The sequence below is a fragment of the Adiantum capillus-veneris genome, chromosome 21 (assembly GCF_014529385.1).
Source record: "Adiantum capillus-veneris isolate H3 chromosome 21, ASM1452938v2, whole genome shotgun sequence".
Classification (NCBI taxonomy): Eukaryota; Viridiplantae; Streptophyta; class Polypodiopsida; order Polypodiales; family Pteridaceae; genus Adiantum; species Adiantum capillus-veneris.
The window spans coordinates 22,525,698-22,548,226 of record NC_140951.1 but is presented as its reverse complement, the minus strand read 5'-3'; the positions used below and the strand labels follow the sequence as shown (position 1 = coordinate 22,548,226).

The following is a 22,529-nucleotide window of genomic DNA, read 5'->3' as shown; positions in this document are numbered from 1 at the left end:
ATATAAGAAAGAGCTTTTCCAGAGAGAGAGAGAGAGAGAGAGAGAGAGAGAGAGAGAGAGAGAGAGAGAGAGAGAGAGAGAGAGTATCTTTTGTTACGGGAGTGCCCTTGTTTTCATTCTAGGGTAAAACCCCCAACTTAGAGCCACCTAAGCGGGGCAACAGGCTGCACGCAACACAATTCACCATTTTTGCTGCAAAGACGCTCAATGGATAGAGCAGATCAGTCGCTACGTCGCACAAATTTTTTGGCGTGATCGAAGCTCTCACGAGGCCACGCGATGTAACAAAAACGGGCTCTGGTAACAAGCCACATAAGGGGGGTAAAGTATGCCAATAGCGCCAACAAGGCTTGCACACAAGATCTGATGACAGAGACGCGATCCCAAGCTGCGCTAGCCGGCTCACCAAAGGGCCATTGGTGTCTTCTGAGTGAACACAAAATAACTTAAAGTGAGGGGTCGAGAGGTCCCTTTAGAGGACCCGGTATTTTAATGGCCCCTTTACCCTATATGTAGCTGGACACTTGTTTTGCTCAAAGTTTCATAGGTGACCGTGGTATTCTTTACTCATTGTCGAGACTCAGGAGAGAAACGACCACTTGAACGACTGTTAACGTCTTTCCTCTCTACGGTTGGCACTATGCAGCTGCCTGCCGCTCTCGACTTCAGCCAGGTTCTTCCTCTCTCTAGAATGCTAAAATTGGTAGGACTCTTTGTGGCTCAATTAAACATCTTTTGCTTCTCACAGAGGCTCACCTTTTGCAAGCATGCGTGGCTCTCCCATGTGACAGCTCATCGAGGTCATGGTTCAAGCAGAATAGTGTGTATGGCACATCCTCGACGTGTAAAGATGGTGGCCCAGCAGATAAAGCGTGAGATTGGAGACATGCTCATCAAAGACAAGGTGCTCCAGCATGCCATTCTCCCAGAAACTGCCCTTGGTGCAGACATGTATCTTACCTCCCTTGCCACTGTTAGTGATGTTGTCCTTTCCAACGACTTGCAGGTAACTGCCCCTTTTGTTGCCTTCTTTTTCTCTTTTGCCGCTAATCCCATAGGTTCCATGGCATCTTTCTCTTTGAATGCTTCATCTCCTAGATGTGTTAGTGTTTTTAGGTCATCTCATGGGTTTATGTTGAGAGTGAGGGATTCTTTGTGGCTGTGCCCAGCTTTTTGAGGCTAGACTCCCTTGATGAGGTATTGGCAACTTCCAAGTTGGTGTCCAGTTGAATCTGATTTGGTGCAGCTCAGTTCCAATATTTTTGAGGAGCAGGTTAGGGAGTGCAGGCTGTTTTGTGGCTGTGCCCGGACGTATTTGAGGTAGACATACATTTTCTGACAATACGAGCTAGGTATGTGCGGTAGAGTGGCACGAGGCGGGACCCACGTTCCTAGGCTTTCTCGAGGTCTCTGTTTTCTGCCGTTGTTATCCATGTATCATCTTGTGATGATGTGGCATCAATGTGTTGCCTTCACACATTTATGCCATGTGGACTTTTATGGCTGAGGTGTCATTTTCTAGAGGGCACCCCCATTTATATGTGGGTCGTAGGATGTAGACTTGTGAGTCAAGCATTTTAGGAGGGCCCCTATATAGGGACCCCTTGCCCCTCTTGTTTAACATACATTGTGATGGAAGATTTGAGCCAGCGTTTGGCATCGTAGAGCCTCTCTCTCTCTCTCTCTCTCTCTCTCTCTAGTGTTTCCAGTTCTGGAACACTGTCTCTCTAGCGGTTGTGCATTGCAATGTTTTCTCTCTCTCCCCCTCAACGCACTCATCTCTTGCATGCATAGTGTTGCATTTTGCAGGTTTAGCACATTGGAGGGCTTCCGGCCCCCCACTAACTACCATGGGCAAGAGTGTGGGATCAAGGGTGATTATCACACCCATCAAGATCTAAGGTGGAGATTTTATGGAAAATTAAACTTGAGTATTAAAGTAATCTCATGGACATGCCTCCCCCCCTCCCCTTGCAACCCTGATAATTAAATCCACCACCTAGACTTCCCCACACACATAGCTCAATCACATCGCCCGCGCACATTTCATGATGTAACCGCCGCCCTTGTTTTTGATGTGTGAAACGTGGTGAGGGAAAAGTAATCCTACGGATGGCTTGCCTAAGAGAAGGTAACACACCAAGACGGTGACAAAAATACAAGAGACTATGACGAATGAGATAGTTGCTGGGCCCTTGGGATGCAACCATGCCTTACCAAACTCAGAATCTGCATACTATTTTTTGATGCTATCAAAAGATACTCCTTGAATGGAGACTCTTGAATTTGACTCAAGAGCCAAGATTTGTCCTTTGCGTCTTAACGGATCTGCAACGGGGTTAGCTTTACCAGGAACATATTCAATCAAACCACCAAATTGCTCAAAAAACTGGGACTACCTTGCTGGATAGTCACTTCAATATGCACTAGACATAGATTAGAGCCACTTGAGGGCTTCATGATTAGTACGAACAATAAAATCTCTATCAATACAAGAAATGTTTCTAATGCTTTCGAGAATGAATGACAAAGAGAAGTTCCTTATTGTATATTGAGTAGTTCTTTTTTGCATTGTTTAAGTTTCTACTAAGAAATGCAACTAGACGGCCATGCTACTGCAGCACAACTCCTATGGCGACGTTGCTCGCATCCGTCTATACCTCGAAAGGGTCATCCCAAGGGGCGAGGATGAGACACGGAGCTTCAATCATTGCAACCTTGAGAGCTTCGACAACCTCAATTGCTGCTTCGAGCAAGACAACACGCTGATGGCGAGTCTTAACCCCTTTCAAGACATCAGTCATTGGTGCGGCAATGTGTGTAAAAGTGCGAACTATATGCTTGACACTGTTTTGGGTATATCCCGTTTACAAACCTCTTTGGCCTTTGCGGGATCCAACTCGACACTTTTTGTCGAGATGATATAGCCTAGTTAAGTAACCTCAGTCAGAGAAAATTCCAACTTCTTAGCTGCAATATATAGCTGACACTCATCTAAACGAGCTAAAACCTTCTCTACATCTGGTTCATGGTGTTGCCACGATGAAAAAAAAAAGAGAATGTCATGAAGGAAAATAAACACACATATGCCGATCATGTCACCAAAACGACCTACCATGAAACAATTGAAAGTACCCACAACACGTGTCAATCCAAAAGGTAGAACAAGATACTGCTCGGTCCTGAAGGCAATATTGTAGGTATCACCTTTGAATACCCTCACCTAGTGGTAGCCACTCTTGAGATCGAACCTTGCTGAAAACCTTCGCCCCATTGAGCCTATTGAGGATATACTCAATGCGAGACATAGAAAACTTGTTCTTGATTGTCATCTTGTTGAGTGCCCTCTGATCTTCACAAAAACGAGAAGACCTATCTTTCTTACAGACAAACAAAATAGGAGCAGCAAAGGGACTTACACCAGGTCGTATAGACCCCCTGGTCACTAGCTCGGTTAGCTACTGCTCTAACTACTCTTCTCGTGATTTGTTCAAGCGGTAGGGAGCCTTGCTGACGGGGTACACTTCTTCCATGAGTTCGATGCGACGATCCTCCGGACGCTTGGGAGGGAGACGTGGTGGGAGATCATCTTGCAAGAATAGATGCTCATACTTCTTAAACAAGCTTGAGTAGTGTGTTGTGTTCTTGAGGTCCTGAGCCATTGGAGTGGCATAAATGAACGCCGCTTGAGCTCTTTGACGTAGCTCACGCTTAGCCTTCACATGAGAGATTAGAGGCAAAGAATGGTTGCTCTGCTTATCGTGAATGACCACGGGAGAGGCACCCCCTTGAGAGATAGCAGAGCTTGTTGCTCTGCTTATCGTGAATGACCACGGGAGAGGCACCCCCTTGAGAGATAGCGAGCTTGTTGTCATTCCAATCTATTTGTGGCTTATGCTCATGAAACCATTTAATGCCTAAAATCATATAATATCCAGCTAGCGGAGACACAACAAACTTGCTAGCAAAAGATGCTTGCTGAAATGGGAGTTGCTGGAGTAGCTTCTAAGCGTGCCCTTTTTACAAGAGAATCAATAATCACATCATGCACACTGCCAGGATCAAACAAGATTACAATACGCTGACAGTTCACATGACCATAACACTTAATGAGAGACTCATCAAGATGATCATCAGAAACTTGGGACGCCTTACTTAGCTCAAGCATGACACTAACAAAAGATGTGGATTCTTTCTTAAGTGATTCCTTAGGACATCTCTTTTCATGTGACCCTTAGTGTGACACTTAAAACATCTTCCTTCTTTTTTTTAAGCGGTTCTTTCTTCAAGACTTTACCAACCTCCTACAATTCCTTTAGCAGAGTTTTCATCGGGTGTTAACTTAGGGGTTGCTTGAGTTTTTGTCACGTGCACATCTAACTCTATGTGCATGTGGACAAGCTACTTCATGACAAGGGTTCAGTTAGCTTAGCTTAGGAAGTGTTCTGGCACTTTTGTGAGTCTGCTCGTAGACCGTGCATGTCCAAGCACTTAGAGTAGATGCATATCCTCTGGTTGCACACAGCATGATCATCAACATTACCATCCGATTCCATCAGGAGCATTTTACAGTGTACAAAGTCTTTTTTCCCTGTTTTAGTGTAAGGTGCAGCGGAATGAATGTTTGCGCTTTGCTCAAGATGAGTGCTCCGAATTGTGCTCAAGGTTCCTTTTAGTTCTTATGGAAGGGAGAGCCTTCCGTTCTTAATGGAAAGTGCTATGATCACAAACAAAGTGAATGGACACTGTGCGTGCAAGTGTATGAGACTGAGAGAAAGAGAGAAGAGAGATACGACACCAGAGACGTTGTAAAACCCTCCTCCGAAGGCCCCACTCTCGTCGGCGAGAGTGGTCTACTATTGATTGCACAAAGTGGTACAATGACGATGCAATGGACTGATGCAACTTGGGACTATGTCGGTGACTACGACGGGAATGACGACGACGACTTAGGGCTGAAATCTGCGGTCTTCTATCTGCTATCCATAAAAACGCTATGGCTCTGGGACTGATTCGGTTGGCTGAAAAACGTTGTTTTGGCTGTGTTTTTGAGGGCTGAAAATGGGGTTCTTCTGCAATGTCTTAGGCTGAATTGACTGCTGTCCTTAACTGCTGAAAACGCTAACTATTTGCGGCAGGAATTGCTGAAAATAGAAAACAATGGCTATCTTGGTTACTGGAAAACGCTGGCCAATCTGGGACTGTGGTGACGACTGCAATGCTGAAAACGCCAGAGGGCTGTGGGCGATGGGGGAAAACTGAAAAGCTAGGGCTTGGAGAGGGAAATCGCCAAGGCTTGTGGGATCTTGCTGAGAAGGTGCCTGTTGAGCGGGGAGCTCCTGCTGCCTCTTCTGCCATTGAGTGCTAACTTGGGTTTGCTTATATACAACCTTAGCAAAATTGCCCTACCTACTTTTGTTGGAAAGTCACTTAAAAATAATAAGTGAAAAATGTTAAAAATAGGGAAAATAGGCTAAATGCACTGGAAAAATCCCCTAACTGATTCTAATGGATTCTGATGGGAATACTGATGATCATGCTGTGTGCAACCAGAGGATATGCATCTACACCAAGTGACTGGGCATGCACGGTCTACGAATAGACTCACAAAAGTGCCAAATCACTTCTAATCTAGACTGATTGGACTGACTGAACCCTGATCATGCTGTAGCTTGTCCACGGACACATAGGGTTCGATGTGTCACGTGACATCCCCTCCTTTTCAAAGTGAGGTACTGGTACTGAACTGTATGGCGTCGAGGGAGATCGCCAATAGCATTCGGAATCCTGGAAGGGACTCTTCGCCGGTCCACTCTGATGTGTGGGTCGTGCGGTACTTGAACTTCATAAAGGTCTGCAACGCTTGCTTCTTTGGGCCGCGCCGAAAGCGACACAATGTCTTTTGTGGCTCCTTCGATGCTACAACTTCGTCTAGAGTCCTGCTTCTTCCATCTTCAAGAATCTCCACGGCTGAAAATTCCTGAAACCACTTCCAATACAAAAACATGAACATACCCATTCCATGTAAAGTGAGTGGAAAAAATATTGTCTTCGCTAAAGACTGTGTATGCAATGTAGATGAACATAGAGACGGAGTGACAACCCGTTCATCAAACACATGCAAACAATCAGATCGAAGCTTTCTCTTTTGATCTAAAGCAATCAAGTGTGGCAATTCACAACGGAAATGCCCATGCTTGGTGCTCATACTTTCATGTGCTCGTTCAGTACTGTGTCATGCCAAGGAAGAGACATGGAATGTGACTTCCTTACATACATACCTTTCAGCTTTTCATGAAAATTCCGCATACATTCGTGCTCATCCATGAGAGAAACGTGCTCAACATACAATATATCATGCCTAGGAAAAGGGATCACATAAAGATGCTGACTAAAATACAGGAAATGATCATGACTGAAACACTCGAACAATGCGTGCGTATCAATCATGCGAACACATAATACTTCGTGTGAGGGTTCTTTGGACCTAGGCTCGAGAGCCAAGATTGATCCTTCATGATTGATCGAATTTGCAACGAGGTTAGCTTCGCTAGAAAAAGCATCAACTAACACATCATCCTTGTGAACAATCACATCTTCTGCATGCAAATCATCATGCTTGTGAGAAATCACATCTTGATCATGCAAATCATCATGATTGTCTTTATTATCCAAATCATCATGCTTCTCATAATCATGCAAATCCTGTGTGTCATGCTTTGGAGAAAACGAGACTGAGAGAGTCTCCTTCTCCTGAATCCTTTCAATCTTGTCCTGCATATTAGCAATGAGAGATGGAGAATGAACAATATCTTCTCCATGAATGACAATGGGAGAATCACTTTTGGCATTGAGAGTGAAAGTGTTAGCCTCAAAGTCAATGAGAGGGTTATTATCACAAAACTATGGAATGTCCAAAATCATATCACATCCTGAGAGAGGAGAAACAACAAATTGTCTAGTGAAGGCAGCTTGTTGAATTCCAAATAACACCTCAAAGCACTCCTCCGTGATGAGAGCGTCCATACCGGGAAGAAAGCGAGAGACCTCCATAGGAGATCTCGGACTAACTTCGAGGCGGGCTCTGTCAACAAGAGAGGGACTGATCACATCATGCATACTACCGGGGTCAAACAATATGAAAAAACGCTGCCCCGACGTACGACCATAACATTTAATGAGAGAATCATCAATGGGAGGGTGAGAAACTTGGGGCACACTCGTGTTATCTTTCATTGCATTGACAGAGGAAGTGGTTCTGTGGATTCTTTAGATTCATTCGATTCAAGCTTAAGACATGTTCTTTTTATGTGACCCTTAATGTGACCATGAAAACAACGACCTTCCTTAGAATAAGTGCTTTGCTCTTCCGACGTGATGTATCCTCCTACAATTCCTTGTGCTACCTTTTCATCTGGAGTAAGCTTAGGTTTAGCAATTGTGTTAGCCTTACCCTTAGATACATTGGAAGAATTCTTTTCTGAGAGAGTGTTGGAAGATTGGTTAGAAGAGTTACCATTCTTACCGTTCTGAGGGTTCTGAGAAGTCTGCGAGGTACTTGTGGAAGTCTTGTTCTCCTTAGGCTTTCCCTTGTTGTGCTTCATCTCCTGTGCGAGAGCAATCGCTACCGCCTTGTTGAGATCGATTGGATCGAGCACCTCGACATCGTACTTGATATACTCGTCCAATCCAAAGAGAAAAGCCTCTTTGCGCTCATCATCCGATTTTCGTAATTGAGTGCCAAGTTGCAAAACACGATTAGAAAAAGACATGACTGGCATACCATTTTGCTTGAGAGCGCGCCAATCGTCCTTCAATCGTGCAAGGTATTGAGGTGGCATAAACCGCACCTTGACCTTGCCTTGGAAATCAGCCGAATTGAAGGAAAGGGGCGTGAATTCGTCGGCTTCCTCTAGGTGCGTGGCTAACTGTGCCTCTTACCATACGTGGTACCAATTAATGGCATCACCAGCAAGGTACATAGCTACCGTCAAAACTTTGCTATTTTCTGTCTTCTTAGTTGTCGCAAAATAAGCATTAAATTGATGCAACCAAGAATGAATAACCGTAGTACCATCTTACTGTCATACTTACTGAAAGTCAACTTCTCTGTGACTGGATGGTTCGAATCCGCATCGTGGCTTGCACCACTTGAGGAACTCCGACGATCTTTGGGTGGTTCTGTCTTCGCGGCTAGCACTTGTCGAAGCAATTGTTGAGTGCATAGCTCTCTTTGAGCTGCACGCTCGGCCTCCCTTTCTGCTTTTTGTTCATTTCTTTCATCGCGCTCGCGTTCGAAAGCAAGGCAATTGGTTTTTTGTTGTGCCAACGCAACTCGATTCGCTTCTTGTTGTTTTATTGCATTTCTTTCAATTCGTTCTTGTTGTGCTAGCATCATGTCCATCATTGACTTGACCATCATCTCCATAGGAGTTGGTACAACTCGTGGCGTAGATGGCGAAGGGTCGAAAAAATCTCCTGGTGGGGAAAAATCTTCGCCGCCTCTCTCATGCTCATCACTTGTATGCGAAGTATCCATTCCGCTTCGGGTGACGACGACCATGCACTATGATCTTTGGTTCTTAAGTTCACGAGGAACTTGGGTTCTTGAGGGTCTTGGGTTCTTGGGCTCTTGGGTTCTTGATCTTGGGTTCTTGAGGATCTTGAGGTTCTTGAGGTTTTCTTTTGCTTGCAAACCGTGTTTGAGAAGGATCTTCTTTTCACCCGAGTTCTACTCCTTTCGGCGGGCGCACCCCTTGGCGGCCTTGTGCTTACACCAAGGTTGCTTTTTCCCACCTCACGTCGATTGGCCGGCCGCTAAGTGCACGGTCCGCTCTCAATGAGTGAAAAGAGACACAAGGGGAGGCTGGACAAGCCCTTCTTTCTTGGGATTCCTGTCACTCTTCAAAAACACGATTAGGAACCGACACGCCCAATCGAACTTGGGTTCGTGCGACCACAACAAGCAAAAAAAATTCTTGTGATTCTTTCCTTGAGTGATACAGAACACTGCCAAAGCTCTGATACCAATGTAAGGTGCAGCGGAATGAATGTTTGCGCTTTGCTCAAGATGAGTGCTCCGAACTGTGCTCAAGGTTCCTTTTAGTTCTGGAGAGCCTTCCGTTCTTAATGGAAAGTGCTATGATCATTGATCACAAACAAAGTGAATGGACACTATGCGTGCAAGTGTATGAGACTGAGAGAAAGAGAGAAGAGAGATACGGCACCAGAGACGTTGTAAAACCCTCCTCCGAAGGCCCCACTCTCGTCGGCGAGAGTGGTCTACTATTGATTGCACAAAGTGGTACAATGACGATGCAATGGACTGATGCAACCCGGGACTATGTCAGTGACGACGACGGGAATGATGACGACGACTTAGGGCTGAAATTTGCGGTCTTCTATCTGCTGTCCATAAAAACGCTATGGCTGAAAATTTGGGACTGATTCGGGTGGCTGAAAAACGCTGTTTTTGGCTGCGTTTTTGAGGGCTGAAAATGGGGTTCGTCTGCAATGTCTAAGGCTGAATTGACTGCTGTCCTTAACTGCTGAAAACGCTAACTGTCTGCTGCTGCAGGAATTGCTGAAGATAGAAAACGTTGGCTATCTTGGTAGCGTTACTGAAAACGCTGGCCAATCTGGGATTGTGGTGACGACTGCAATGCTGAAAACGCCAGAGGGTTGTGGGCGATGGGGGAAAACTGAAAACGCTAGGGCTTGGAGAGGGAAATCGCCAAGGCTTGTGGGTGCTGATGGGATCTTGCTGAGAAGGTGCCTGTTGAGTGGGGAGCTCCTGCTGCCTCTTGTGCCATTGAGTGCTAACTTGGGTTTGCTTATATACAAACTTAGCAAAATTGCCCTACCTACTTTTGTTGGAAAGTCACTTAAAAATAATAAGTGAAAAATGTCAAAAATAGGGAAAATAGGCTAAATGCATTGGAAAAATCCCCTAACTGATTCTAATGGATTCTGAGGGGAATACTGATGATCATGCTGTGTGCAACCAGAGGATATGCATCTACACCAAGTGATTGGGCATGCACGATCTACGAATAGACTCACAAAAGTGCCAGATCACTTCTAATCTAGACTGACTGGACTGACTGAACCCTGATCATGCTGTAGCTTGTCCACGGACACATAGGGTTGGATGTGTCACGTGACATTTAGCCATTTTTCACTCACTATTATTAAGTGACTTTGTTGGGAAACTGGGTAGGGCAATTTGGCCAAGTTAGTATATAAGAAAAGCTAGCGCTAGTACTTTCTGGTAGAAGAGGCAGCAGGTACCAAGTGTCTGGCAGTGCACCTTCTCAGCAAGACCCCCGGTGGAACATGTCACAAGAGGTGCACCACGTGCCAATAGAAAAGAGCAGACTGAATAGACTTTTAGCACTTCATTAACAATTGAATTGAGAGAGAGAGAGACGACACGCGGCACGGAGTGGCGGAATTCCACCCCAGAGAGTATTGGCCCCAAACCTTGGCACCTCTTTCGGTATTTCTTTATATTGCATCAACACAGTACAAGCCGGTACTCGAGACTCTGCACCTTCGCCAGGAAGCATGCCAAAGAATGAGCCCTAGCCTCATATTTAAAGGCCCTTAGCTTGAAAAACGGTTACAGTAAAAAGCCTTCAAAACTCAAAAGCTTCTGGTCCAAAAGCAAAGCCAAAAAGCTGTCAGCGCAATTTAGGGAAATCCATACAGCTTGCCACGTCATCGGCCAACGCAATTTACGGAAATCCGTACAGCATGCCACGTCATCATGTTAGCGCAATTTTCGGAAATCTGTGTCACGAGGACGTGGCAGTTATTAACCATGTCACAGAGATGTGGCAACTGCTAACCTTGGTTGTTGGTTTCTTTCCAATGGGGTTTATTTTATTTGTTTTGAGACCCTCTTTTTGAAGTAGCAAACGGTCGGACATTGTATGGCCAATGTGAACGGTAGATTCACCCGCAGACGGGAAGTGGTCTGCACTAGAATTCGTATGGTAAGAGGATGTCTAGGCTCAGAGCAAGATCATATAGGTCCCCCCGTCGCACTTAGCAAGTTGGTGGATACTAGGAAGTGAACTCAATTAAGGCGTAAAGTCAAGGTGGGACTACCAACAAAAAGTATCCGACAGTTGGGCCACATTGCAATTTTGGATGCGGTCCCAATGAGGATAGATGGTCAGAAGACCAGTGGGAGCCCAACGGAAGCATCTCCTAAAATTTAGGGAACTGCTATTTTGGGCCGTGAAATGTGTTCGTGTCATTACCTCCGATATGACTAGGGGAACATTTTACAACTCTGCCGCGAAGTCAACTGGGCAACCGGTCAGGATATTTTTAAGCGGCAAGCCCGAAACGGGCAAATGCTTGTATATGCGCCAAGTGTCAACTTTTCATGCACTTTCCTCTTGCAGAAGAATGGGCGCTGATTTTTATGCTGGGAGAGGCCTCATTTCAGCTTTTGTCAGAGGTTAAGAGCTATGGAGTGCTTCCTTTCCCTCTCATGTACAGTGTGGTGCTAGGAGTGATGCCCTGCACACTACACACTGCTCTCTCTCTCCCCTACGTGCAGTTATGTGATGCCCCACAAGAGGGCTCCTCATTTGACTGATGTACAGTTGTGTGGGTTCATGCTTTTGTGCTGAGGCAAGAGCCTCCTTGAGCAGGAACAGGGGTAGCTAACTGCTGCTCCAAAGCAGGCACTGGTGAGGGTCATAACCTCACCGTACAGGTGCAAAATCAGCGCTGTGTATGCGCTGTAAATTCACTGTTTTTCAGCCATACGGACGCCAGGATCATTGGGAATCGTGCCCCACTGGCAAAGGACAGTTAGGGGACTGTTTGGGGCTGAAAACAGGGCAAAAACCAGTAAATACAGCGTGCTGAATTTACTGTTTTTGGACAGGAATCAGAGGGTATACGACAGTGCAAGCGAGTTCCAGCAGGGAAATGGGTTTCGCGCAAGTTTTGGGGCTGTTACGTTACCGAAATTTGGCCAAATCAAATGGTATCTAGGTGGATACACGTGAAGGATTCCCAGGACCTTACCTTGTAATTTACCCTCCTAAAGAATAAAGAAATACCGAAAGGGGCGCCAATTTTGGGGCCTACAGGTTGTGGGCGTCTGCTCGGAGCATTCTAGCTTCCGAGCCGTGTGTGTGATTAAGTGTTAATTCCCGTCGCAGGTTCTCTTTGCAAAGTGCTCTCTGTGTGTGTCTAAAGTAAAGAATTTCGGGTGAAAGCCAACGCCTACCGCCCTACGGGCCGGTTTCATGGTTCCATTGCCGGGATATCAATCACTTTTTCCTTAAAGAGTGAGCCTGGATTGTTGAGGGTAAAGACACACAGTGAAAGAACGCGGGGATTACACTATGGCCGACAAGGGGAAGGGAATTATGGAAGAGGGTTCCTCCCCAAAGGACAGGCAGGAGATTCCTATGGTTTTTGAGATTGGCGAGAGTTCACGGCCACGTCAGTCTGTACCTCCTGTCAACGTGAATGTCCCTCCAGTAGTACAGGGCTTTATGACAGGGCAACTTGAGGATGATGCGTTTAAAACTCAGTTAGTTGCCGCGGTGAATGTCTTTTCGCAGCTGGTGCAGAATCCGAGGTTTATGGAATTCTTGCAAGCGCCACCAGTGCAACATCAAAATAGGCAACCTACGCCGCGTACGGAGGTTGTTGAAGCTCAAGCCCAGGTACTTCATGAGGCGCAGGAGGAAAGGGAACACTCGCATGTTGCGGAGTCGGGGGCTCCAAAGCAGGTTCCTCTCGTGCTTGAACAGGTGGCTAGAACGCCTATTCCACAGGTTATGCCAGTTCAGCCCGCCACCTTTCAGAGCCAGCATGCTGTCTTGAATGGGCAGGGAGCTGGATACCAGGCTATGCACTCAGTTTTTCCACCACCCATGGTACATCCTGGGTATTTCGGGGGTGGATCAGTGTTCCAAAGTATGGCTGGTTATGCGCCTGGAAGTCAGCCGTACATGCCAGGAACAGTGTTCGGGGGTATGCAAGGCATCATGCCAAACCCCATGTATGGTACTATCGGCATGCAGCAAGGTTTCCACGGCAACCAGGGCCAGTTTGGGGTGCCTCAGGGTCATTTTGGCATGGCTGGTTTTTCTGGACAGCAGCCAGATATCGCACCTCTTACGCAAAATGTGAATGGTCAAAGCGTGCCGATCATGCCTAGTACAGTGCCCATGTTGCAGACCATCCCGTATGACAACTTGGGGGCACTAGAGAAGCCGAAGGCTTACAAAGAAGGTGGTGCAGCGGTAAAGTTCAGTACCTTCAGTGGTTTCGAGGATAAGACAAAGGCACTCACTTTCCTCCAGCAGTTTGATACAGCTTATGCGGGAGGGAATATTTACAGAGGCCTCGAAGGTCAGGAAAGCTGCCACTTTCTTAAAGGACAATGCGCTTACATGGTGGATGACATTGTTAATGCAAGGACAGGTACCCGCCACTTGGGTTTACTTCAAGCAAATGTTTGCATCTGCTTGGCTATCAAATGAATTTGAAGCCGATGTCCTGACAGATTGGCACCAGCTTACGGCAGCTTCGTGCAAGAGCTTGCTGGAGTACAATAGGAGGTTTTGTAAAGCATTACTCTCAGTGACCTCCTACAGATTTGTGCCATTGACAGAGCAGATAGAGAAGTATTGTTGTGGGTTGCCTAAAGGGCTTCGCGATTACTGTACAAAGAACAGAGTCGCTACCCTTACTCAGCTTATGGAAGTTGCGAACACTGGTCTTGCCTTGTTGAAAGGAGAGGACAGTTGATTTCCGAGCAGTGACAAAGGAGGGCAGCAAAAGAAAAATTCAGCGAAGAAGCCCTTTGTGAAAACGGCTCCTGATGTGTCACAGGGGTCAGAACAGGCCACCAAAGACAAGGATTCAGCTGGGACTTCTGGAGCGCAGGCAAAGAAACAGAAAAGGAAGCCTTTTGTGCGCAAGTCGCTCGAGGAAAAGAAGGTCCTAATGGCTGAGAACAAATGCTTTATATGCGAGCAGCCTAGTCATATTTCTATCAATTGTCCACAAAGGAAAAGGCCAGCTGACTCAGAGGATAAAGAAGACCAGAAAGGAAAGAAGCCAAAACCCACGGCAGGTTTAGTGCCAGACATGGTGGGTGACAGGCCCAACACAGATGCCAGTGAGTTATGCAGGGCATGGGGTAAAGTTAGGGATCAGACGGCACTCATCTTCTTTGATCCAGGTGCCAAAGCCAACTTTATCTCACCAGAGTTAGCTATGAAGCTCGGCATCAAAGCTGAAGAGATGGGGTACACAGCAGAGGCAGGGTTGGCATGTCCTGGCCACTCAGAGTGTGTTACTCCCATCATTGGAAAACTGCGTCTGCATATTCAGTCGTATGTGGACACTGAAGAGTTTTACATCATGCCGCTGGAAGGTTGTGACGCCTTGTTGGGGATCCCGTGGATGTTCCGAGTGCATGGAGTCTTGGATGCCTACAACAAAAAGATCACTGTACAGCATAGGGGCAAAACTCACATCTTGGATGTAAAGCTTAAAGGAGAGTCAGTCCCTATTGTATCTGCTTCTGCTATCATTTCTGTAATAAAGAATCATCTTTCTGTGTACTTGATTTTTGCACGTGATGTCTCAGATAGTGATCAGTCAAATTTATTTGTGTTAGATAAAGAAAGGTCAGCATTTTTGCAAAAGTTTAGTGACTGTTTTTCTGATTCATTACCGTCGCAATTGCCGCCAGAGAGACCTGAGGACCATCGGATAGATTTGGTGCCAGGGTGTAGCCCACCAAATAGACCTCCCTACAGGGTTAGTGCGGCGCAGCAGAAAGAGATTATGGGCCAGGTTGAGGAGTTATTAGAGAAGGGACTGATTCAGCCTAGTTCTTCACTCTTTTGCTCCCCAGTGCTCCTAGTGCAGAAGAAGGATGGCTCATGGCGCATGTGTATTGATTACCGTGCGTTGAATAAGAATACCATCAAGAATAGGTTTCCTATTCCTCGCATTGATGATATTCTCGATCGTTTAGAGGGTGCTGCAATTTTCAGCAGGATAGACCTGAAGAGTGGGTACCATCAGATTCGTATAAGCCCAGAGGATGTGCACAAGACTGCGTTTAGAACGACATTTGGTCTTTATGAGTTTCTAGTGATGCCGTTTGGGCTAACAAATGCTCCTGCCACGTTCAACAGAATGATGGACCGGATTTTCCGCTCGCATCAACAGTTTGTTGGAACATTCTTCGATGACATGATTGTGTATTCGAAGAATGAAGAGGAGCATAGGCGTCACTTGACCATTGTGTTCGAAGAGCTGCGCAGTCACAGGTTACTTGTCAATCCTAAGAAAAGTGAATTCTTCCTCGAAGAGATCCACTTTCTGGGCCACATAGTCTCAAAGGATGGTGTAAGAATGGATCCCGCAAAGGTCGAAGCTATCAAGACATGGCCAGACTTGAAGACTGTGCACGATGTCAGAAGCTTCTTGGGATTGTGTTCCTACTATAGAAGGTTTATCAGAAATTTTGCAGAGATAGCATCGCCTCTTCACGCATTGCAAAAGAAAGAGGTCACTTTCAGATGGACCCAAAAAGAGATTTCAGCTTTTAGTCTCTTAAAGGAAAAGTTGACTTCAGATCCAGTTATTGTTTTTCCAGATCTCAGGAAGTCATTTGTGGTCCAATGTGACGCGTGTGGCAGTAGCATCGGAGCAGTGCTAATGCAAGATGGACGGGTAGTAGCCTATGAAAGTCGAATTTTGCAAGGGCCAGAGAGGACTATGCAAGTCTATGAGAAAGAGCTCTTGGCCGTGATTCATGCGCTTTCTAGCGGGAAGCACTACCTCTTAGGTGCTGATTTTGTTGTCCAAACAGATCATCAGACCTTGCGATACTTCTTGACACAGTCAAAGTTATCCGAAAAGCATATGCGATGGGCGAACATTCTTTCCATGTTCCACTTCCAGATTATGCATGTGGAAGGCAAGAAGAATGTTGTGGCTGATGCGTTATCAAGAAAGCCACAAATTTCAGCTGTGTCAATTCCTTATCATCATGAGTTAGATGACATGAAGGAACAGTATACTGTTGATGAAGATTTTGCAAGGATCTTTGAACAGTTACAAGAGGGGCAACATCACGAGCACTACCTCCTCAGAGATGGTTTTATGATGATGCAACTAGGCCACTGCGACATAAGGTCATGGAAGAGAGTCATGTCCCACCGTATGCAGGGCATCGTGGCATTGATGCGACAGTTAAAGCGGTAGAGACGTTCTTCTATTGGCCTACCTTGAGGAGAGATGTGGATGCCTTTGTGCGAGCATGCATAGTTTGCCAAAAGGTCAAGTTTGACAGGCCAAAGGCACCAGGGTTGTTACAACCACTGCCGATTCCGGATAAGCCATGGGAAAGCATTGCTATGGACTTTATCTTTGATCTTCCAAGAACGCCAACAGGGAATGATGGTATATGGACCATTATCTGCAGGTTCAGCAAGCAGGCCCATTTTATCCCTGTCAGGAAGAAGATAAAATCCGATCAAATGGCACGCTTGTTCATGTACAATGTGTTTAAGTACCATGGTATGCCACAATCGATTATCAGTGATCGTGATCCTCGCATGACCAGTTTGTTCTGGAGAGGATTGTTTGAGAACATGGGTACTACGCTCAAGTTCTCGTCTTCGTTTCATCCACAAACTGATGGACAGTCAGAAGAGGCCAATTCTACTGTCTTAGATCTGCTGAAATGCTATGTGTCAGATAATAAGGGCAAGTGGGAACAGTATTTGCCTATGCTTGAGTATGCGTACAATAATAAGGTGCATTCGTCTACTGGCAAAACACCTTTTGAAATTGTTGAAGGCGGCAAAAAGGTTCCTCCCATTTTGCACACAAAGGACAAGATCTTTGAGGCAGATCGATATGTTGAGAACATGGATGAGATGTATAAGAAGATTAAAGTTGCCTTGGAGAAGACTCAGGCAAAACAGAAAAAGGCTGCTGATCGTCACCGTCGTGAATTGCTACTATCACCTGGTGATTGGGTTCTCTTAAGGTTCGAAAAGGCAAGGTTAAAGAAGATGAAGGGCAAGGAACGGCTGTTTCCTAAGCTCAGCATGCGTTACTATGGGCCTTTTCAAGTGCTTGACAAGATCAGCGATGTGGCTTACAGGCTGAAATTGCCTGATGCATGGAAGATTCATAATGCGTTTCACGTGAGTCTTCTAAGACCCTTTGTGGTTGATGTGCCAGAAGATATGCCAGTTGAGGATCAGCCACAAGTTGAGGAACTTGATGAGATCCTGGTACCTGAGCAAGTTTTGGCACATAAGGACTAGAAAAGTTAAAGGACAAGTTGCAAGACGTTATTTGGTGAAGTTCAAGAACTATCCACCTATGGATGCAAAGTGGATGGAAGAGCATGAACTGTCAGAGTCACCAAATGTATTGCAGCTTTACCTTGAAGCCTTTGGGTTACAGCCTACTTATGCCTCAACCCAACGTGTGCAAAGGAGGGGTAATGATAGAGCTAGTACATTAAATGTACATATGAGTTCAGTGCCATAGATGGAAATGGCAAAAGTATGAAGGCCTCATTAAGTCATTTGTATCTATGTATGTTACGACCTTTCTTGCGGATACATGCGATGATAAAAGAGTGTTAATAGCACAAGATCATCAATGGCGTGTATTTATGGTATGCAATCGAGGACGTTTGCGATTTCAAGAGGGGGGTATGTCACGAGGACGTGGCAGTTATTAACCATGTCACAGAGATGCGGCAACTGCTAACCTTGGTTGTTGGTTTCTTTCCAATGGGGTTTATTTTATTTGTTTTGAGACCCTCTTTTTGAAGTAGCAAACGGTCGGACATTGTATGGCCAATGTGAATGGTAGATTCACCCGCAGACGGGAAGTGGTCGGCACTAGAATTCGTATGGTAAGAGGATGTCTAGGCTCAGAGCAAGATCATATAGGTCCCCCCGTCGCACTTAGCAAGTTGGTGGATACTAGGAAGTGAACTCAATTAAGGCGTAAAGTCAAGGTGGGACTACCAACAAAAAGTATCCGACAGTTGGGCCACATTGCAATTTTGGATGCGGTCCCAATGAGGATAGATGGTCAGAAGACCAGTGGGAGCCCAACGGAAGCATCTCCTAAAATTTAGGGAACTGCTATTTTGGGCCGTGAAATGTGTTCGCGTCATTACCTCCGGTATGACTAGGGGAACATTTTACAACTCTGCCGCGAAGTCAACTGGGCAACCGGTCAGGATATTTTTAAGCGGCAAGCCTGAAACGGGCAAATGCTTGTATATGCGCCAAGTGTCAACTTTTCATGCACTTTCCTCTTGCAGAAGAATGGGCGCTGATTTTTATGCTGGGAGAGGCCTCATTTCAGCTTTTGTCAGAGGTTAAGAGCTATGGAGTGCTTCCTTTCCCTCTCATGTATAGTGTGGTGCTAGGAGTGATGCCCTGCACACTACACACAGCTCTCTCTCTCCCCTACGTGCAGTTATGTGATGCCCCATAAGAGGGCTCCTCATTTGACTGATGTACAGTTGTGTGGGTTCATGCTTTTGTGCTGAGGCAAGAGCCTCCTTGAGCAGGAACAGGGGTAGCTAACTGCTGCTCCAAAGCAGGCACTGGTGAGGGTCATAACCTCACCGTACAGGTGCAAAATCAGCGCTGTGTATGCGCTGTAAATTCACTGTTTTTCAGCCATACGGACGCCAGGATCATTGGGAATCGTGCCCCACTGGCAAAGGACAGTTAGGGCACTGTTTGGGGCTGAAAACAGGGCAAAAACCAGTAAATACAGCGTGCTGAATTTACTGTTTTTGGACAGGAATCAGAGGGTATACGACAGTGCAAGCGAGTTCCAGCAGGGAAATGGGTTTCGCGCAAGTTTTGGGGCTGTTACGTTGCCGAAATTTGGCCAAATCAAATGGTATCTAGGTGGATACACGTGAAGGATTCCCAAGACCTTACCTTGTAATTTACCCTCCTAAAGAATAAAGAAATACCGAAAGGGGCGCCAATTTTGGGGCCTACAGGTTGTCGGCGTCTGCTCGGAGCATTCTAGCTTCCTAGCCGTGTGTGTGATTAAGTGTTAATTCCCGTCGCAAGTTCTCTTTGCAAAGTGCTCTCTGTGTGTGTGTCTAAAGTAAAGAATTTCGGGTGAAAGCCAACGCCTACCGCCCTACGGGCTGGTTTCAATCTGCCGCGTCATCAGTTTTTTTTTTTTTTTTTTGGTTGTGTATGCGGGTCCTACTTTATTTTAATCCTTTGTGTCACTTGGGGCCCCATCGAACGGGGTCCTCATAAGTTGGTAGGACTTGTAACAGACTTGGACACTCCAAGTCAAGAATCAACCGCGACAGCACCAAATAACCACTTCAAAACAAGTCACAGATCACAATAGATGTACACTGGCCCGACGGAGTTCCGTGCCTAGAGATATTGGCCCCAAAGACTGGCGCCCCTTTCGGTATTTCTTTTTATATTAATCAAATCAAAGTACAAGAGAGTGGCTAGGGTTTCACTCTCAGACTCTGCGTCCAGATGCCCTGAGAAGTGAAGCCCTCTCCACATATTTAAAGGTACAAGGGATGCCCAAAAGCAGAGCCCCAAAAGCTTTTAAAATAAAAAGCATAAGAGCTCAAAAGCTCTTCTCTCTCAAGTTCTCCTTTTTTTTGTTTAAAAAAAAGCATTCTCTTCAAAAGCGAAATTCGCGTCGCTCATCATTTTTTTTTTCAGCCTCCGCGATTTTCGGAAATTAGGGTTTTTGGCAGAAATTAGGGTTTGCAAGAATTTTAGGGTTTCTGGCAGAAATTAGGGTTTTTGCTATCCGCCACGTCATCACTTTGTGACATACCCCCCTCTTGAAAGCATTGTAATCGACCGCGATTACGCTTGCAAAACCGACAAAAGCCATAAACCGTCTTAGCAGATACTGACTGTTTGTACCTATGTACTAGGAACACACATCTAGCACATGTACAAAATCGACAGTCACATCACACGACATCACAGGACATCACCAGACATCACAGGACATCACATGACATTCAACATTCATTCGGATCTTAGACCATGATTTATCGGCAATGTAGCTAGCAATCACATCTAGGTCCAATCGGGACCTCAATGATGTCCGATTGACTAACCCCTATTGCAACCATGTCTATTCGAGATCAAACAGACCAAAATGCTGCAGTCATCTCGGCTATCAGTTCCTGCACTCACAAGAAGTCAAGAACAAATCAGTATCATAATCAGGAATTCCATTTCATAAAGTCATCCAGCAGAATACTGTCAGCTCTCAGTATCCCTGAAGCTCAAAGAGACATCAGTGACTTTAGTATCAAAATCAAGGCATCTGTTGACAAAGGAGCGGAGTAACTGCCCTCTTGTGCATCCCACTGCACCAGATCTTCGGCCAAGCTGAGTTTCTGGGTTCCGTTTGGAGTAGACTATGCTAAACCAAAACATCGAGGTAAAGTTTCACAATCCAAGGAGTATCTGCTAGGTCCTCCTCCTCTATCGACTTCGCATCAAATGCAGGAAAGTTCTTGAACTAAACCAAGAACCGCCTTCGGACTTTACCTTTCTTCGTATCGTTATGTGCAAAAATCTGTTCAGGAACAAGGATCTCCTCGTTTTCTTCCACTTCGGGTTGCTCATCAAGCTCCCCATCATCAGGCACATCACCCTTAACATGGTTCAAGAGACTCACATGCAATGCATTATGAATCCTCCAAGTATCTGGCAGTTTCAATCGGAAGGAGACATCATTTATCTTGTCAGTGATATGGAAAGGTCCGTAGTATCGCATACTAAGCTTTGGAAAAAGCCTCTTCTTTCCCTTTTTCTTTCGTAGGCGTGCCTTCTCAAAAGTAAGAGCACCCAATCATCCTCCTTCAATTTCAAGTCGCGACGATGGCGATCCGCTGCCTTTTTCTGTCGTTCTTGAGACTCTTGCAAAGTCTCGCGAACCTTGGCAAAAGCCGTATCCAAATCTCGCGAATAATTGTAGGCAAATTCCACCAAAGGTAAGTTCTTTTCCCATTGAGTCTTCTAATCCGAGATACAAGACTTCAATAAATCTAAAATCACTGAATTGGCAATCTCAAATTGCCCGTCAGTTTGCAAGTGGAACGATGACGAGAACTGCAGCTGCGTGCCAATGTTCTCCCAAATTGCCTTCCAAAACAAACTCATAAATCTGGGGTCTCTGTCGGAGACAATCGTCTCAGATGTGCCATGTAATCGGAAAATCATCATGATCATTCTGTGTTCTTGGGAGATCAAAAATGAAATCCATTGTAATACTTTCCTAGGGGTGGGTGGGTATGGGTAAAGGCTGTAACAATCCCTGTGCCTTATGCCTGTCAAACTTGACCTTCTGGCATACCAAGCAACCGCGCACAAACTCTTCCACATCCTTTTTGAGTCTCGGCCCAAAGAAGTATCTCTCTACCCCCTTCATGGTGGTAGCAATGCCGCGGTGACCCATAAAAGGTGGACAATGGCATTCAGTCATAACCTTATTCCTCAACGGCTGTGTAACGCATAACATAGTCTTTTTCATCAAGTAGCCTTCCCGAAGGGAGTATCCAGCTACTGTCTCCCCATCCCGTATCCGTGTGAAAATATCTGCAAAATCTGTGTCTGTGGCATACTGATCGACCATATCCTCGAAGCTTCTATGATGTATCGCGGAAATAGCCAGAATCAATGGCTTCCGAGACAAAGCATCTGCCACCACATTCTTCTGTCCCTTCACATGGATAATCTGGAAGTGAAACTGTGACAAGATGTTCGCCCACCGCATCTGCTTTTCCGAAAGCTGCTTCTGTGACAAGAAGTAGCGCAAACTCTGATGGTCTGTAAAGACAGTAAAATCCGCTCCGAGTAGGTAATGCTGCCACTGAGTAAGAGCATGGATAACCGCCAAAAGCTCTTTCTCATAAATCTGTGCTGTCATCTCCGGCCTAGAGAACAAACGGCTCTCGTAAGCTATGACATGGCCTTCTTGCATGAAGACCGTACTCGGACTACGACCACAAGCATCACAATATACTTCAAATGACTTCTGCAAGTCTGGCAAAGTCAAAATAGGTCTCGTAGTCAATTTCTCTTTCAATGTCCCAAAGGTAGTCACCTCTGTGGGTCCCCACGAAAAAGGTACTCCTTTCTGTGTCAAGGTATGCAAAGGGGAAGCAACCTCTGCAAACTTTCGTATGAACCGCCTGTAGTATCAACACAGTCCCAAGAAGCTTCTAACTTCATGGACATTCCTCAAATCGGGCCAATCACGGATAGTCTCTATCTTGGCCGGGTCCATCTGCACTCCTGCTGCTGACACAATGTGTCCCAAAAAGTGTATCTCTGGTAGGAAAAATTCACTTTTCTTTGCATTAATCACTAAGTGTGATCTCGTAATGCCTGAAAGACTTGAAGCAGATGATCTCTGTGTTCTGCCTCAGAAAGTGCCAACAAATAGCCTGTACTCTTGAAAAATCT

The 22,529-nt window shown here is 45.7% G+C and overlaps 1 protein-coding gene across 1 annotated transcript in view; it reads left to right on the top strand.

The window, feature by feature from the left end:
* The first annotated feature begins 515 nt into the window (after positions 1-515).
* Positions 516-22,529, top strand: part of LOC147430648 (ribosome-binding factor A family protein) — a 32,999-nt gene continuing 10,985 nt past the window's right edge. The window contains exons 1-2 of the mRNA XM_086493243.1: positions 516-673; positions 749-1,006. Coding sequence (XP_086349369.1) covers positions 641-673; positions 749-1,006 — 291 coding nt within the window. The 5' untranslated portion in view covers positions 516-640. The remainder of the gene's footprint in view (positions 674-748; positions 1,007-22,529) is intronic.